A 12,654-nucleotide genomic window follows, 5' to 3' on the forward strand; every position below is an offset into this window, starting at 1 on the left:
AGTTGTCTCTTCCTCTTATGTCCTGCAAAGAGATTTAGATTAGGCAGGTTGGCCTTCCTCTAGCACCCAGGATTCCCTCTTGACTGAACAGGGCTCTCTCTGTTCAAGTTGCATAGAAGTTATAGAATCAATCGCAGTGCAGGACTAGAAGGGACCGCAAGAGGTCTTCTAGTCCACTCCACTATATTCCTTTGCTGAGTTGATCCAACGAAGGTCTTCTGCGGATGTATTTAAGGTTCATTGAAAGGTCTTCCTAATCAATCTTTGACCATTTTTAGCCTCCCTCTTCATTAAAACTTCCTAGAGGTTGTTTGTCTTATTGCCCATGTTGGATGATATCTACCCACATGCCAACCATCAGAAATTTCAAAGTAGTTTTTTCCAAGTAAACTATTTTCCTACTTTATCCCTTTAAGCCCTCTGCTGGTCCAATGTAGTTCTAGTCCTCTCCCTCTTTAATGTCTCGTATCTAATCTGGCCTCCGACCCTGCATACACTTGTGTGGAAGAGACATGGAAAATAACGAAAGAATAAGATTATGTGGTTACTTGGATGAGCAGAGTATAAGTCTTTTTTCTAAATAGATCTCTTACATCACTGATTTCTATGATTTTCCTGGCTTTGAAGCACTGTCTGCATTTATCTAGCTCAAAATGTGTATTTTATGATCTCAGACACCAATCCCACCTGCTGTTTGTTCCTTAAGACTCAATGCAGAGGTGGTGGTGGTACCCAGAAAGGTAGCTTCCAACTATAGCTATGAGAGATTTGGAAAATATATCCTGTCCCCATTTTCATTAAAAAGAGGGTAGCACATTAAGGACAACATTCTCAGAATGGGTGCCTAAAGTTAGGCAGCTAAGCATGTGACCTGATTTTCAAAAAAGAGCTGAGCAGCTGAAAACTGCCACTGAAGTCACTGGGAGCTGTTTGAACAGTGATGTTGAAAATCAGACAACTTATTCCGCTGCCTAAATATGGACCTACGAGCCTAAGTTAGGAGCTTATTTTTTAAAACCTTTGAATGCATATTGACTAGAGTGAGGAACAATACACCAGACCATTGGTCCCATTCCACATGGCAAGTCCTTTGCATTTTAAAAAGCGTCATCATTATTTGTAAAAAGGAGTACTTGTGGCACCTTAGAGACTAACCAATTTATTAGAGCATAAGCTTTCGTGAGCTACAGCTCACTTCCTCAGATGCATATCGTGGAAACTGCAGCAGGCTTTATATATACACAGAGAATATGAAACAATACCTCCTCCCACTCCACTGTCCTGCTGGTAATAGCTTATCTAAAGTGATCATCAGGTGGGCCATTTCTAGCACAAATCCAGGTTTTCTCACCCTCCACCCCCCCACACAAATTCACTCTCCTGCTGGTGATAGCCCATCCAAAGTGACAACTCTATCACCAGCAGGAGAGTGAATTTGTGTGGGGGGGTGGAGGGTGAGAAAACCTGGATTTGTGCTAGATATCACCAGCAGGAGAGTGAATTTGTGTGGGGGGGTGGAGGGTGAGAAAACCTGGATTTGTGCTGGAAATGGCCCACCTGATGATCACTTTAGATAAGCTATTACCAGCAGGACAGTGGGGTGGGAGGAGGTATTGTTTCATATTCTCTGTGTATATATAAAGCCTGCTGCAGTTTCTACGATATGCATCTGAGGAAGTGAGCTGTAGCTCACGAAAGCTTATGCTCTAATAAATTGGTTAGTCTCTAAGGTGCCACAAGTACTCCTTTTCTTTTTGCGAATACAGACTAACACGGCTGCTACTCTGAAACCTATCATTATTTGTGTTACAGTAACTTCTAGAGGCCAGAACCACAGGGTGATAGGCACTGTACAAATACTTGACGAAAAGAACAGTCCCTGCCCTGCAAAAGCATACATGTTGGACCAGATTAGAGTAGGTCCAGAAAGAACCATTCTGAAACTAAGGACTTGAGCCATTGGTTATTTATTCAACATTTTCATTCTCCTTTAGAACTTTTTAAATATATTTCTAGCTGAAAATAAATCTAAGTAAATAACGCTCCAAGGGCCTTTATAGTAGCTTGTTAGTGAAATAAAACGACAGCCTTGACCTTAGAGAACAGAGGATACAGCAGCTATGACTTTTGATAGTACTATTAACAAGTTTTCATGGTTTTCATTCTTCATTCTGACTTAAGCAGAAAAAGCTACAACAACTTTCTAGGGAAAGGAGATACTCCCCTGTATTGGGTTCTCATACTGCTACCCACATAGTGATCTATCCATACTTAACGTGATTTCCAAAGCTTAAAATGAAACAAACATTCCCATTCTCCCAGTGACAGCTTCAAGTGTCATACTTCTCTCTCTCCCCATAAACACACACACACAGAAAGAGAGACACACACCAGGACCAGCTCCAGGCACCAGCAAAGCAAGCACTTGCTTGGAGGAGCACATTTCCAGGGGTGGCATTCTGGCCATCCTCTTTCCCACCCCCCCAGGCCCCGCTCAGTCAACCGATGAGCCCCTGTGTGGGGTGGAGTGGCGGGCTCAGTGCAGGGGTCCCGGCCTGGGGGCAGTCCCTGCCCTGGCCCCCTGCTGCGGGGGGAGCGGGGCAATGCAGCTCCCCCCCCCACCCCCCGGTCCGCCCCTGCCGCACATGTCACAAGCAGCGGAGAAGCTAGTGCCAAGCCGAGCGGAGCGGAGCCTGGGATCGGAGCAGGACCCGCAGCCAGTAAGGGACCCGCTGCCCCGGGTGGCTCGGTGCTGGGCGGGCGCCCCCGGTCCGCCCCCATCCCCACAGCTGATCCACGCCCCCTCCCCCTCACGCTCTGTCAGTTACTGTCCCCTCTGCAGGGGTGGGGCAGGTCTGAGATCGGGCTGGGGGCCCACAGGCAGGATGTACAGCCCCGAGCACCTCACTCCAAACACTGCTATAGCATTACATGTTTTTTTTGTTTGTTTGTTTTTTTTTAACATTACCAGTATCTGTGGCTTCTGGTGAGCGCAGTTTCTCAGAACTGAAATTACTAAAAAGTTATTTGAGGTCCACCATGTCTCAGAATCGTTTGTCAGGACTCGCATTCATTTCAATTGAAAGGACCATTGCAAAAAATTTAGATTTCACTGAATGATTAAAAGACTACACAAGTATAAAAATGAGAAAAATTCAGTTCATATAAATTCTTTTAATTTATGAGAAACTGGGCGCACTGGAAGACACGAACATTTTTTATTCCAGTGTATAGCTGAACCCAAATTGTTTGTAATTGTGATTTTGTTAAAATTAAATGAATACACTAATAGGAAATTGTTTTATTTCACTAACTACAAATTCTCTGTTTTCATTTTTTTTAAAAATGGTCAAAAACAAAAACACACACACACACAGCAAAGTGCAACCATGTTTAAAAGCCTTCCTCCCCCCCCCCCCCAAAAAAAAAAAAAGCAGAGGGCAGGGGGGATGGCCAAAATGTTTTTTGCTTGGGGCGGCAAAAAACCTAGAGCTGGCCCTGACATAGACACAGAGAGAGAGAGAGAGAGAGAGAGAGAATTTAGTATAGTACATATACACACATACACAGAAAGAGAGAGAACAAAAATGCAAAACAACTTGTCAGACACACCACTGTGTCAAGCTCAATTACCTAAAGAAGCAGAAATGATGGTTAATTTTTGTTGTTCACTTTTTGAAACTGCCTCAGCGCTGATCTTTGCAGTCATTTCCTCAGGGAACCACATCAGCATGATATAAAATATCACTTCCAAATGCTATGTCCAAAAGCTAAAAGCTTGTTACAGAAAGTTATGATACATTTGGGGCACGAACCTTCATTCTTTTGGTAGAACTCACCTGAATATTAAGAGGAGATCTGCCTGGGTAAGCACTGCCTCAGGAGTAAGCAGTTCCCAGTGCCTGCCCCAGGTATTTCATTTTAAAGAAAGCATCAACTTAGGTTCTGCTCCTGCATTGGCAGAAGCTCAGGAGTAACTTTACTCAGCCTAGAATAGCTCTTTGTTTATTCTTAACACTAAGGCTGCTGGGCAGGTTGCAAGGCTTCGTACTAATAGCAGCCCAGTGAAAACAATTGCAACACAGACAGACAAGGGGACAGAAGTAAGTTTGCACTTACAACCTTCGGGCTTGATTCTCCACAGCATTTCGCCTAGAGTGGTCATTAACACCTGTGCAAAATCAGAATACAAAAGGACATAAACTTAACTAGCTGCATAGAATTGAGCCCCGGAGCTATGCTGATTTACACCAGCTGAGGCCCTTAATTCCTATAGGTAGAACTGGCAGCTTGAACTAGTGTAAAGCTCACCTTGGTTGGAAATGTTTTCCCTCCCAGTTAGCTCTATGCCATTTTAGATTATATATTTTTTTAAAGAAACGCAATTAGAAAAACTAAAAATGGTAACAGTAGTTGAGCAAAATTCAAGAGGTTGTCAGAGTCTTGCAAAGACATGTCTTAAATTTACGCACGCAAATAGACCCATGAACTGAGTAGTTCTACTTGTGTGCTTGATGCTAAGAATGTGCATACACCTTTGCAGAATCAGGTCTAAGACATCAATCTGATCTGTCTGGATAGACCCTTACATCTGCACAGAGTCCCACTGAAATCAGTAAGGTTTTATATGGCCACAGTCCACCCACATAGAAGAGACTGCAGAATTCAGGCCCATGTAGAAAAAATACAGACAAAGCATAGGGAAAAGAGTGACACACAATGGAGGTGAACTCCTGGCCCCATGGAAGTCAAGGGGATTTTTGCTTCCAGGGGCGAGGATTTCAATTTATTTATTTTAAATAGCTGGCTGGGATGCTGCTTCTAAGTCTCTTAGTCTCATGATTTTTGCTGTCATTTACTAGTGTTTCCTTTTGCTTCGGTTAATATACTCTTTCCCCATCCTCTGTTATTTCTGCATAGACTGCCCTCCCTGTTAGGCCCATACATTATATTAAGTAGCATGCACACATAGAAAAGACATTTTTCCTGCTTTCCTTTTCCTAGCTACATTTATATTTGTAAGAAAGCTAAATGCTACCATTTCCTGCCCTTAAAACCCCACAAACAAATCAGTGTGCTCTAATTCGGCTAGTCCTCTCTCATTCAGTTCGGTCTCTCACACAGAGGATACTCAAGCTTTGTACTATGGGTGCCTTGGGGAGGGCCGGAACTAACAACCCCAGTCCAGGATGGCCGGTCTGTTCCTGGAATACAGCTACACTCCTATTGGTACCTCACCACGGGACCCCAAGTGCAGAACCAATGGGCACATATTTTAGCTTTTCACATTAGCCCTCTTTGCATTGGCCAACTCAGAGCCCCACCCCCCAGGCATGTGTGTTGTACAGGCCTTTGCACAGCTTCCCTGCACTGAGCCCCTTCCTCAAATAAAAGCCTTGCCAAATGGGCTGGAGAGGGCCTTGCGCTGTCATTTGCACTTGGAGAATTTCTTGAGAGAACAAATAAATGTACCTGTGTAGTAAAGACTTTTCTCACATCACATCCAGCACCTGGACCACAACTTTATATGAGAACTTCCCTCCCCCCGCTCCCCCATTTTCCTTTGAGAAGCAAGATTAATGAACTTGTATTTCTGAAAACTACACTGTGGTTTAAATCCAACTTCCTGCTGGTACCTATCAAAAGGCTACAGATCTCGGAGGGTGCCAAATCGTTTTGGAGAAGACTAATGACTAATCCAAAGTACTTTACCCTACATGTAGATCCAAATATCTACAGCTCCAATCAAATAACTAACTGGTCCTAGAATTCTCTTCTTTCAAGTACTGCGTAAAACAAGTAATAGAAGCAGTGTATAAAGTGAAACCATTCATCTGTACAAAAAAAAAAAAAAAGTGTTAAAGCAGCATTGTAATGCTGCTACATTCTGATCTTGATTTGAATAAGGCTGGGAGAATGGTCCCTGCCTTGCAATCCAGGATAGCCTCATCAAGTCACATAAGAAATTATTTTAACTGTGTTGCATATGTTTTAGATCTTAATGGATTTTTAGTCATACTACTAAATATATAGGAGCTCTTCAGTTACAACATGGAGAGCAACTATGACAAACTTGACTGCTTGGTCTTCTTGGAACATGTGGGTGCAAGTAACAAGAAGCTAATGAATTCATGCCAGTAAATCAAGTTTAATTTGCCTTCCTTTTCTCCTTCCTTCTAAAGCTGGCTGAAACACAAGTTCCACTGCAAATGTAATGACTAGTAAACATGGGTGCCATCACAAATAGAACACTGCCAAGAGGAAACCCTCTGTTGACTAACAACAGAACTTCCCAAAGCAACTGCGAGATATTCTGGACACTAAACTGCAAGAGGTTTGAGGATCTATTCTACACAAAATATACACATTCTTGCATCTGGAGAACATTGATTTTATTGACATTTTTGATAGACTGAGAGGAAAAAATGTCAGTAACTTTTGTTAAAAAAACCCAGCAGAACAGAGGTTCTTCTGTATACTTCTATGCACTTTGTTCCAATTCAAAACACAAATACCTACCTCCCATCATGCATGCTGTCAAACTGCAGGTGCACAAAACCACATAAGAAATAACAGCTTCTCTGTTCAGTATCTCAAAGCAGAATGCTGTTAACTCAACACATGATGATTCCATATGATGTCTAATCTATGGTGCCAGTTGAAACAATATGGAATGACAGCCTATTACTTTGGAGAGAAGAGCCTGCACATGGATGACAACGCTTAGCACTTACATAGTGCTTGTCATTGTCAGAGCACCTAAGTTAGTGTCATTTATTTTTCAGTTAAATAAACTCCCTTGTATGAAATTCTATTCATTAGACCAAGGCAACATCAATAGTATTTTACACAAGTGTTTCCTATTCTTGGAACAGTCAACCTATATGAAATGCACCCATTACTGAATGAGGTTATCACAGATCTTGGATACAAAACTGTGTAAAGTGAGACTAGTGCGATAAAGGATTTACAATTCTTCATCTGAATAGAAAACTCAATTCTATTTGATGGTATTTGCAACCCCTTTCAATCACTTTCCATAAACATTCTGGCCAACTGTTTGCAAGTGTTAGTGGAAGGAAAATTTCACAAATATTCATGCTAGTGGATTTGCATAAATATTGGCTAGGCCATTTTCTAAACTCTGAAGCTTGGGGAAGCATCCAAGCCATGAGATTAGTCACATAACACAAAGAGGGAAGACCTGATGCAACAGTCGTAGAAGACTGTCTGTCAGCAGTCAACAAAATGACATGTCACTGAATAATTTCAAAGAAGGAACAAAACTGATGTCTATTTGTGGATAATTTGGGAATTAATAAAAGGGCCTAGATTTGACGAATAAGTTGTCAATGTGCTAGTTATGCTGAAAATTGTCTCACACAGAACATCTTATACGTTCATTTTCAAGGACCACCAGCTGTCTGATGCATGGGACCAGTGCACTATCTATTAACACACTGCACAAAAGTTTAGTACAGTTGGCAGAAATAAATTTGGGGGGAATGATTCCTAATTACAAAATGACAAATTACACACAGTAAAATGTTTAAACAGTTTGGATGTTACTACACTTAGTACTTTTGTGGTTTTATTTTAGTGATGATCCTAAACTCAACACAAGGAGCCGAAACTGCACAGCATGACTCTTCTACTTCGCCCATTGGAGTTAGAGATGAATGTGTACGTTATGAAATAGTGGTTTCAATTGATTTTGCATTTTAATGCTACAGTGATAGTAACTAAACTACACTAGATACAAAATGTACAATAAATTGAACCCATTTAGAAAATCTAAACCTCTGAGGCAAAGAAGAGACTTTATTTTTGTACAGAAGTGTTTCAACAAACATTGCTAGAGCTTGCCATTCTTTTTGAACTGCAGGATGCATGTTCTGAAGAAATTAATGGATTTTTTTTAAAACTCTAGAGGGCGCACTCCTACAGTATAAGGCTGTACATTCATGAAGAAATCTCTAGGTTTACTTGAGAGTTTCACACTTAATATTCTCTATTGACATATTACTGTCATGTTAAAAGTACACAATAAAAAGGGCTTGTGAATTAGTTATTGTAGTAAGGTATCTCCTTGATTTACTCAAGTTTAGAAGTGGCTGAATACACACATTTCTTTTAGATATCAGTATAAAAGTGAAATTTTAACTATTTAAAGTATATCCCATAAGACAGGGCAACTTTTTATATAGAAGTAATCTGGAGGTGGAAATCCTTTGACTGTGGAACAGATGAGGAATAAGATCATAATTAAGGACTGAAAATGTTTGTGAGAACTGCCATTTTCTAATCTTGGTACAATTAACATTGAAAACATTCCTAATGTGGAAAAAAAAATCTTAGCTTTTATTCCTACACTTGATAGTAAAATATTACAAATAATATAGCTAATTCTGAATTGACTAATCAAAGGCAATTCATTTAAAACCAAAATCTGTACATCACTGGCTTCACATTTAACAAGCACCCATGGAAAAATGTACTTGCTATTTTTCACTAATTTTACCAAATTTTCAACCCATTGTTTGGAAACACTTCATGCTTTGTTTCAATTATTCACTGAAAAACCAAATGAATATTTTGTTTTAAACCGTGCCCCCCCCCCCCCCAATCTTTCTGAAGTGACCCAAATGAAGTAAACCATGTTTCTGAAATGTGAACTAGTCCTTTATAGTACATGCCTTTTGGTATTTAGCAGGATTGAATTAAGGCAAAACCCACATCCCAAAGCCCCTCTGCCCATGCCCCGCTCCTCCTTGGGGTGGAAGCATGTTTCAGAGTTAAGATGAATAAGTCAGTTCACGTTTTGGAGCTATTGTTCAAAAACAGCAATTTGAGCTATTGCAGGCAGACTCCGGCAGCTATCAGTTACACTTGGGTCACGTTTTCAAGCTATTCTGTGAATCCACAAGGGACAGAAACTTTTAATTTATTTATTTAAATGAAAGCTGAAAGTCTCTGATCTCATCACATGACCACAGGAATTGGGGCCTTAGGAAGGCTTATAGTGCCTTTGACTTAACCGTGCTCTGGGTATAGAAGAATATGAAGTTTAAAATATGAGCTGTGTTATTAACTATATTGATATCCATCATTAAAATCAAGGGTTGAAGTATCTCTTACTGGAATTTTTTAATTGATATAATTTCCACTCTGCAGCCCAGTTGCTGAAACTGCAGTAGAAGAAACAGCTGCATGACTAAATTGCCACAGCTTATGAATTACCAACAGCTTAATTCTGACTGAACCAAAGATCCATAAACCATGAGCTGCACTGTTTTGCTCAGTAAACATCGAAACGAGTACACAACGCTGTATTCAGATAGCTCTTGAAGCATGAGGTGATTTCCTACTGTCCTTAACTGCACAAATAAAAAACGTGCAGGCAGATGCACCAATCACATAGCTGTATAGACAAGCAGATACTTGCTCATGCATTTATACACAAAGGCTCCAGCAAAGTATTAAGCATATGCTTATCTCTAAGCACGTGAGTTCTTTCCACTGAAACCAACGGTATGAATATATTGCTTCCATTTCTATACTGCCAATTACACAAGAAAATATCTTAACAAAAACTTTAATATCAAATTTATTCTTGAATAAACTGTGCTCAGGTAGAGTAATGATTCATGTTTGTATAATGAATACTGCTCAGTAACCGTTTACCTTTTACCACATTTTAACTCAAATAGATAATTTTATCTTAATTGAATAACATATAGTATTCATCTATATGTATAAGTCTGCAGGTCCAATACATAACTGTACTTGATCATTTAACAAGTTTATTTCTACATCAGATTATGGCTTAAAAAGCAGTCACTGTACATACAGAATCTAAAGAGACTGAGGTGCAATACATTTAATTTCTTTATGTTATCTTCCTGGGATAAGTTATACATTTTAGTGAGTTTTCATTGTGTCTTCTTCACAGCAGCAATAAATAGACATTTTAAATGTTCATAAAAACATCCTTTAAGATAGCACATTAACAATGGAATTGGGCATTTAAAGTAACGTAAGTCATAGATCATTAAAGGTTGAACATGGAGTTGTAAAATCTCACATTAGATCTCTTTGTGACAGTCTAAGATTGAGTGATTTGCAGGGCTTCCAACATGTCTTCCACTGCCTTCAGAGAGTACTTAGTCTCTTTCTTACTGCGACCTGCAAACTAAAGAAAAAGAATAAACTCACTTTTACCAGTGATGTGACAAAAAATTCACTATACCATGCTGTGCAATAGACTTGTACAAGCTATGGTTCTAAATGTTAATCAAAAATAACTTTTAAAACACAAAAATAACTTTTAAAACAGCCCACCAATTTACTACAAAAAAAACAAACGTTTCACTAAGACTGTACCACTTAAGTTAGCATTTACCTTAACACAGAGCAAAGACAATTTTTCCATTGTCTGCTTTGTGATTTGTCAGAAACATTTTAAAAAGCTGGTCTTTTATTTGATTTAACTTCGATCATGTTCATATTTTGATAGAGGCAGGATATGGACATGATAAAAAACTAATAAGACTCCATATTATTTACAGCACAGGAATGGAATAGTTTACTTACAAAAACATACTGTAAAGCAAGACAGTGATCCCATAAATGTATTCCTCGGTTCAACTGTGATTGTGAGTCAGAACCTTTTATTTAATTATAATCTACCATTACAATTGTAATTCCAGATGGAATTGGAAATAAAGCCTATATTGGTAATGAAGGAATATGTAGCCATGCAAATATTACCTTTGTACATTTTAGCATTTAAAATTCCATGCTATACTAGTAACCTAGCATCAGGGGAGAAAAAAGAGTTGTTGACTACCCCATGCTGATCTCAAAATGAGTTTTCTAACTGTACTGACAATTCCCATCACTCATCAGCCTGACAGAACACAATAGATTTATTGGCTAGGTTGGTGCTTTAGTCAAGTAGGAAAAAAAAGCCGCCACCACCAAACATACACTAAATATTTTGGTGATAAAGTACTGACTATAATTTGCTGTTAGTAAAATACCCTATTCTCTGACTAAATGTTAACATCTAAACACTCAATAAATTTACAGTTTAATGATTTTTTCTTCAAATACCACTGCTGTCCTGCATGTTTAGTCATTGATTTATGATGTGTCCCATTTCTCTTGTAATTAACTTAATTTAGCAAACTTCTCATGACCTGTTGGGAAAGATTAAGTGATCAAACTCAGGTAATATCATAGCAGCAGCAAGCTGCAGGAGCTGTTCACCTGCTTTTGACCCCTTAGGCTACAGTCTAACATTAAGTTTCCCTTAATTCCTAGCTGTTAGCTTTGTGTTGTTAAAAAACTAGACTTGGTATGGGAAATAAAAAGGCATTACAAATTAAATATCTAGAAGCATAAAATGTAGCTATGATGACAAACTGTTTACTGTATCCCTTAACTAAAGAATACCTTGCTTTTACTGGAAGTGGAATGCCATTTAATTTTGCCTGTGCTAGTAGGTGTAAATCCACCTTTTAAATTGTCAGATTCCCATAACTGCCCATAATGATAACACTTCAGAGGAACAGCAGAGATTGCTTTATGCCTTCCCAGCTGATAAAGTAACTTTTGCCTGGATTTGAACAGAAGAGAAGAAAACCTCTCTTCTATGCCCTCCTTTTCCCCCACACAAAACAAGAACAGCCCTAATCAAATACTCGGGGAGGTCCAATTCTTTGAGAAACAGCTTTGATTTAAAAAAAATAAAAATAAAAAACAGATAAAACAGCATGTGTTACGATTCCTGTGACTCTTTCAGTAACAGCACAGAAGCCTGTGCACACTGTGGTCAAAAAGTAATGCTGCATGGTAGAAATAGTTGGGGGTGGGGCAGGGGTGATCAGAGGAGGGAGGCAGGGGATTTCAAAATTAGCAGAATTTTACTTCTGTTTCTGCTTTAAGGACATTGAGAACAGAATTAATATTTTATGTCAATTTAAGTAACATTACTTGTTAGTTTCATGAACCGCTGCCTTAATGATACTGACATGCACTTTAAATTAGAATAAAACTAAACTCCACATCATAACAAATAGAAGCTTGAAATCTAATCACTTCAAATTTTCCTTGATGACCAATTATTTTTTCTATTCCGGCATTATACTGCAATTCAGATGATTGAGCCGGAATCCTTTTTTTTTTTTTTAATCATGATTTAATTTTCTGTTTCCCAAATGGTTTGTAAAGGAATCACCTCTCCAATCATAAATAACATGCGACTCACTAACACTGAAGAATTTAGCAATGTGCCTAAGAAACATTTATCTGGAAAGTTACCAGGAGTGGGATCACATAAAAGATTTTCATGAGCATCAATCAAACTTGCTTGCCTCTGCTGAAATGCTTCTACCACAGGACATGCTAAACCAATTATCTAATTGGAGAGCATTAGGTAGCCATATTTTGTTTCAATGTTAAGCGACACAAAGAAGTAGTTCTTCACTTTTTGTGTGATTCACGTCAATAGTTATATAAATGGATTTTATATACAACTGTAAAGAGCTTGCTTTGATACCACAGGTCAGAATTTCCCTAAAAAAGATGTTCTGTGACCTCTACACAATGTAAAACCTAATCTGGATAACAAGCCACCAGTCTCAAGTGTTT

General features: G+C 39.0%; 1 protein-coding gene across 3 annotated transcripts in view; it reads right to left on the reverse strand.

Annotated features, from left to right (window-relative positions):
• Positions 1–7,801: 7,801 nt before the first annotated feature.
• The window catches only part of EMC2 (ER membrane protein complex subunit 2), a 51,799-nt gene continuing 46,946 nt past the window's right edge, over positions 7,802–12,654 (reverse strand). For all 3 annotated transcript variants that reach the window (XM_073330320.1, XM_073330318.1, XM_073330319.1), the window contains one exon: positions 7,802–10,192. In XM_073330320.1, coding sequence (XP_073186421.1) covers positions 10,106–10,192 — 87 coding nt within the window. In that variant the 3' untranslated portion in view covers positions 7,802–10,105. The remainder of the gene's footprint in view (positions 10,193–12,654) is intronic.

Source organism: Lepidochelys kempii, chromosome 2 (genome assembly GCF_965140285.1).
Source record: "Lepidochelys kempii isolate rLepKem1 chromosome 2, rLepKem1.hap1, whole genome shotgun sequence".
Taxonomy (NCBI): domain Eukaryota; kingdom Metazoa; phylum Chordata; order Testudines; family Cheloniidae; genus Lepidochelys; species Lepidochelys kempii.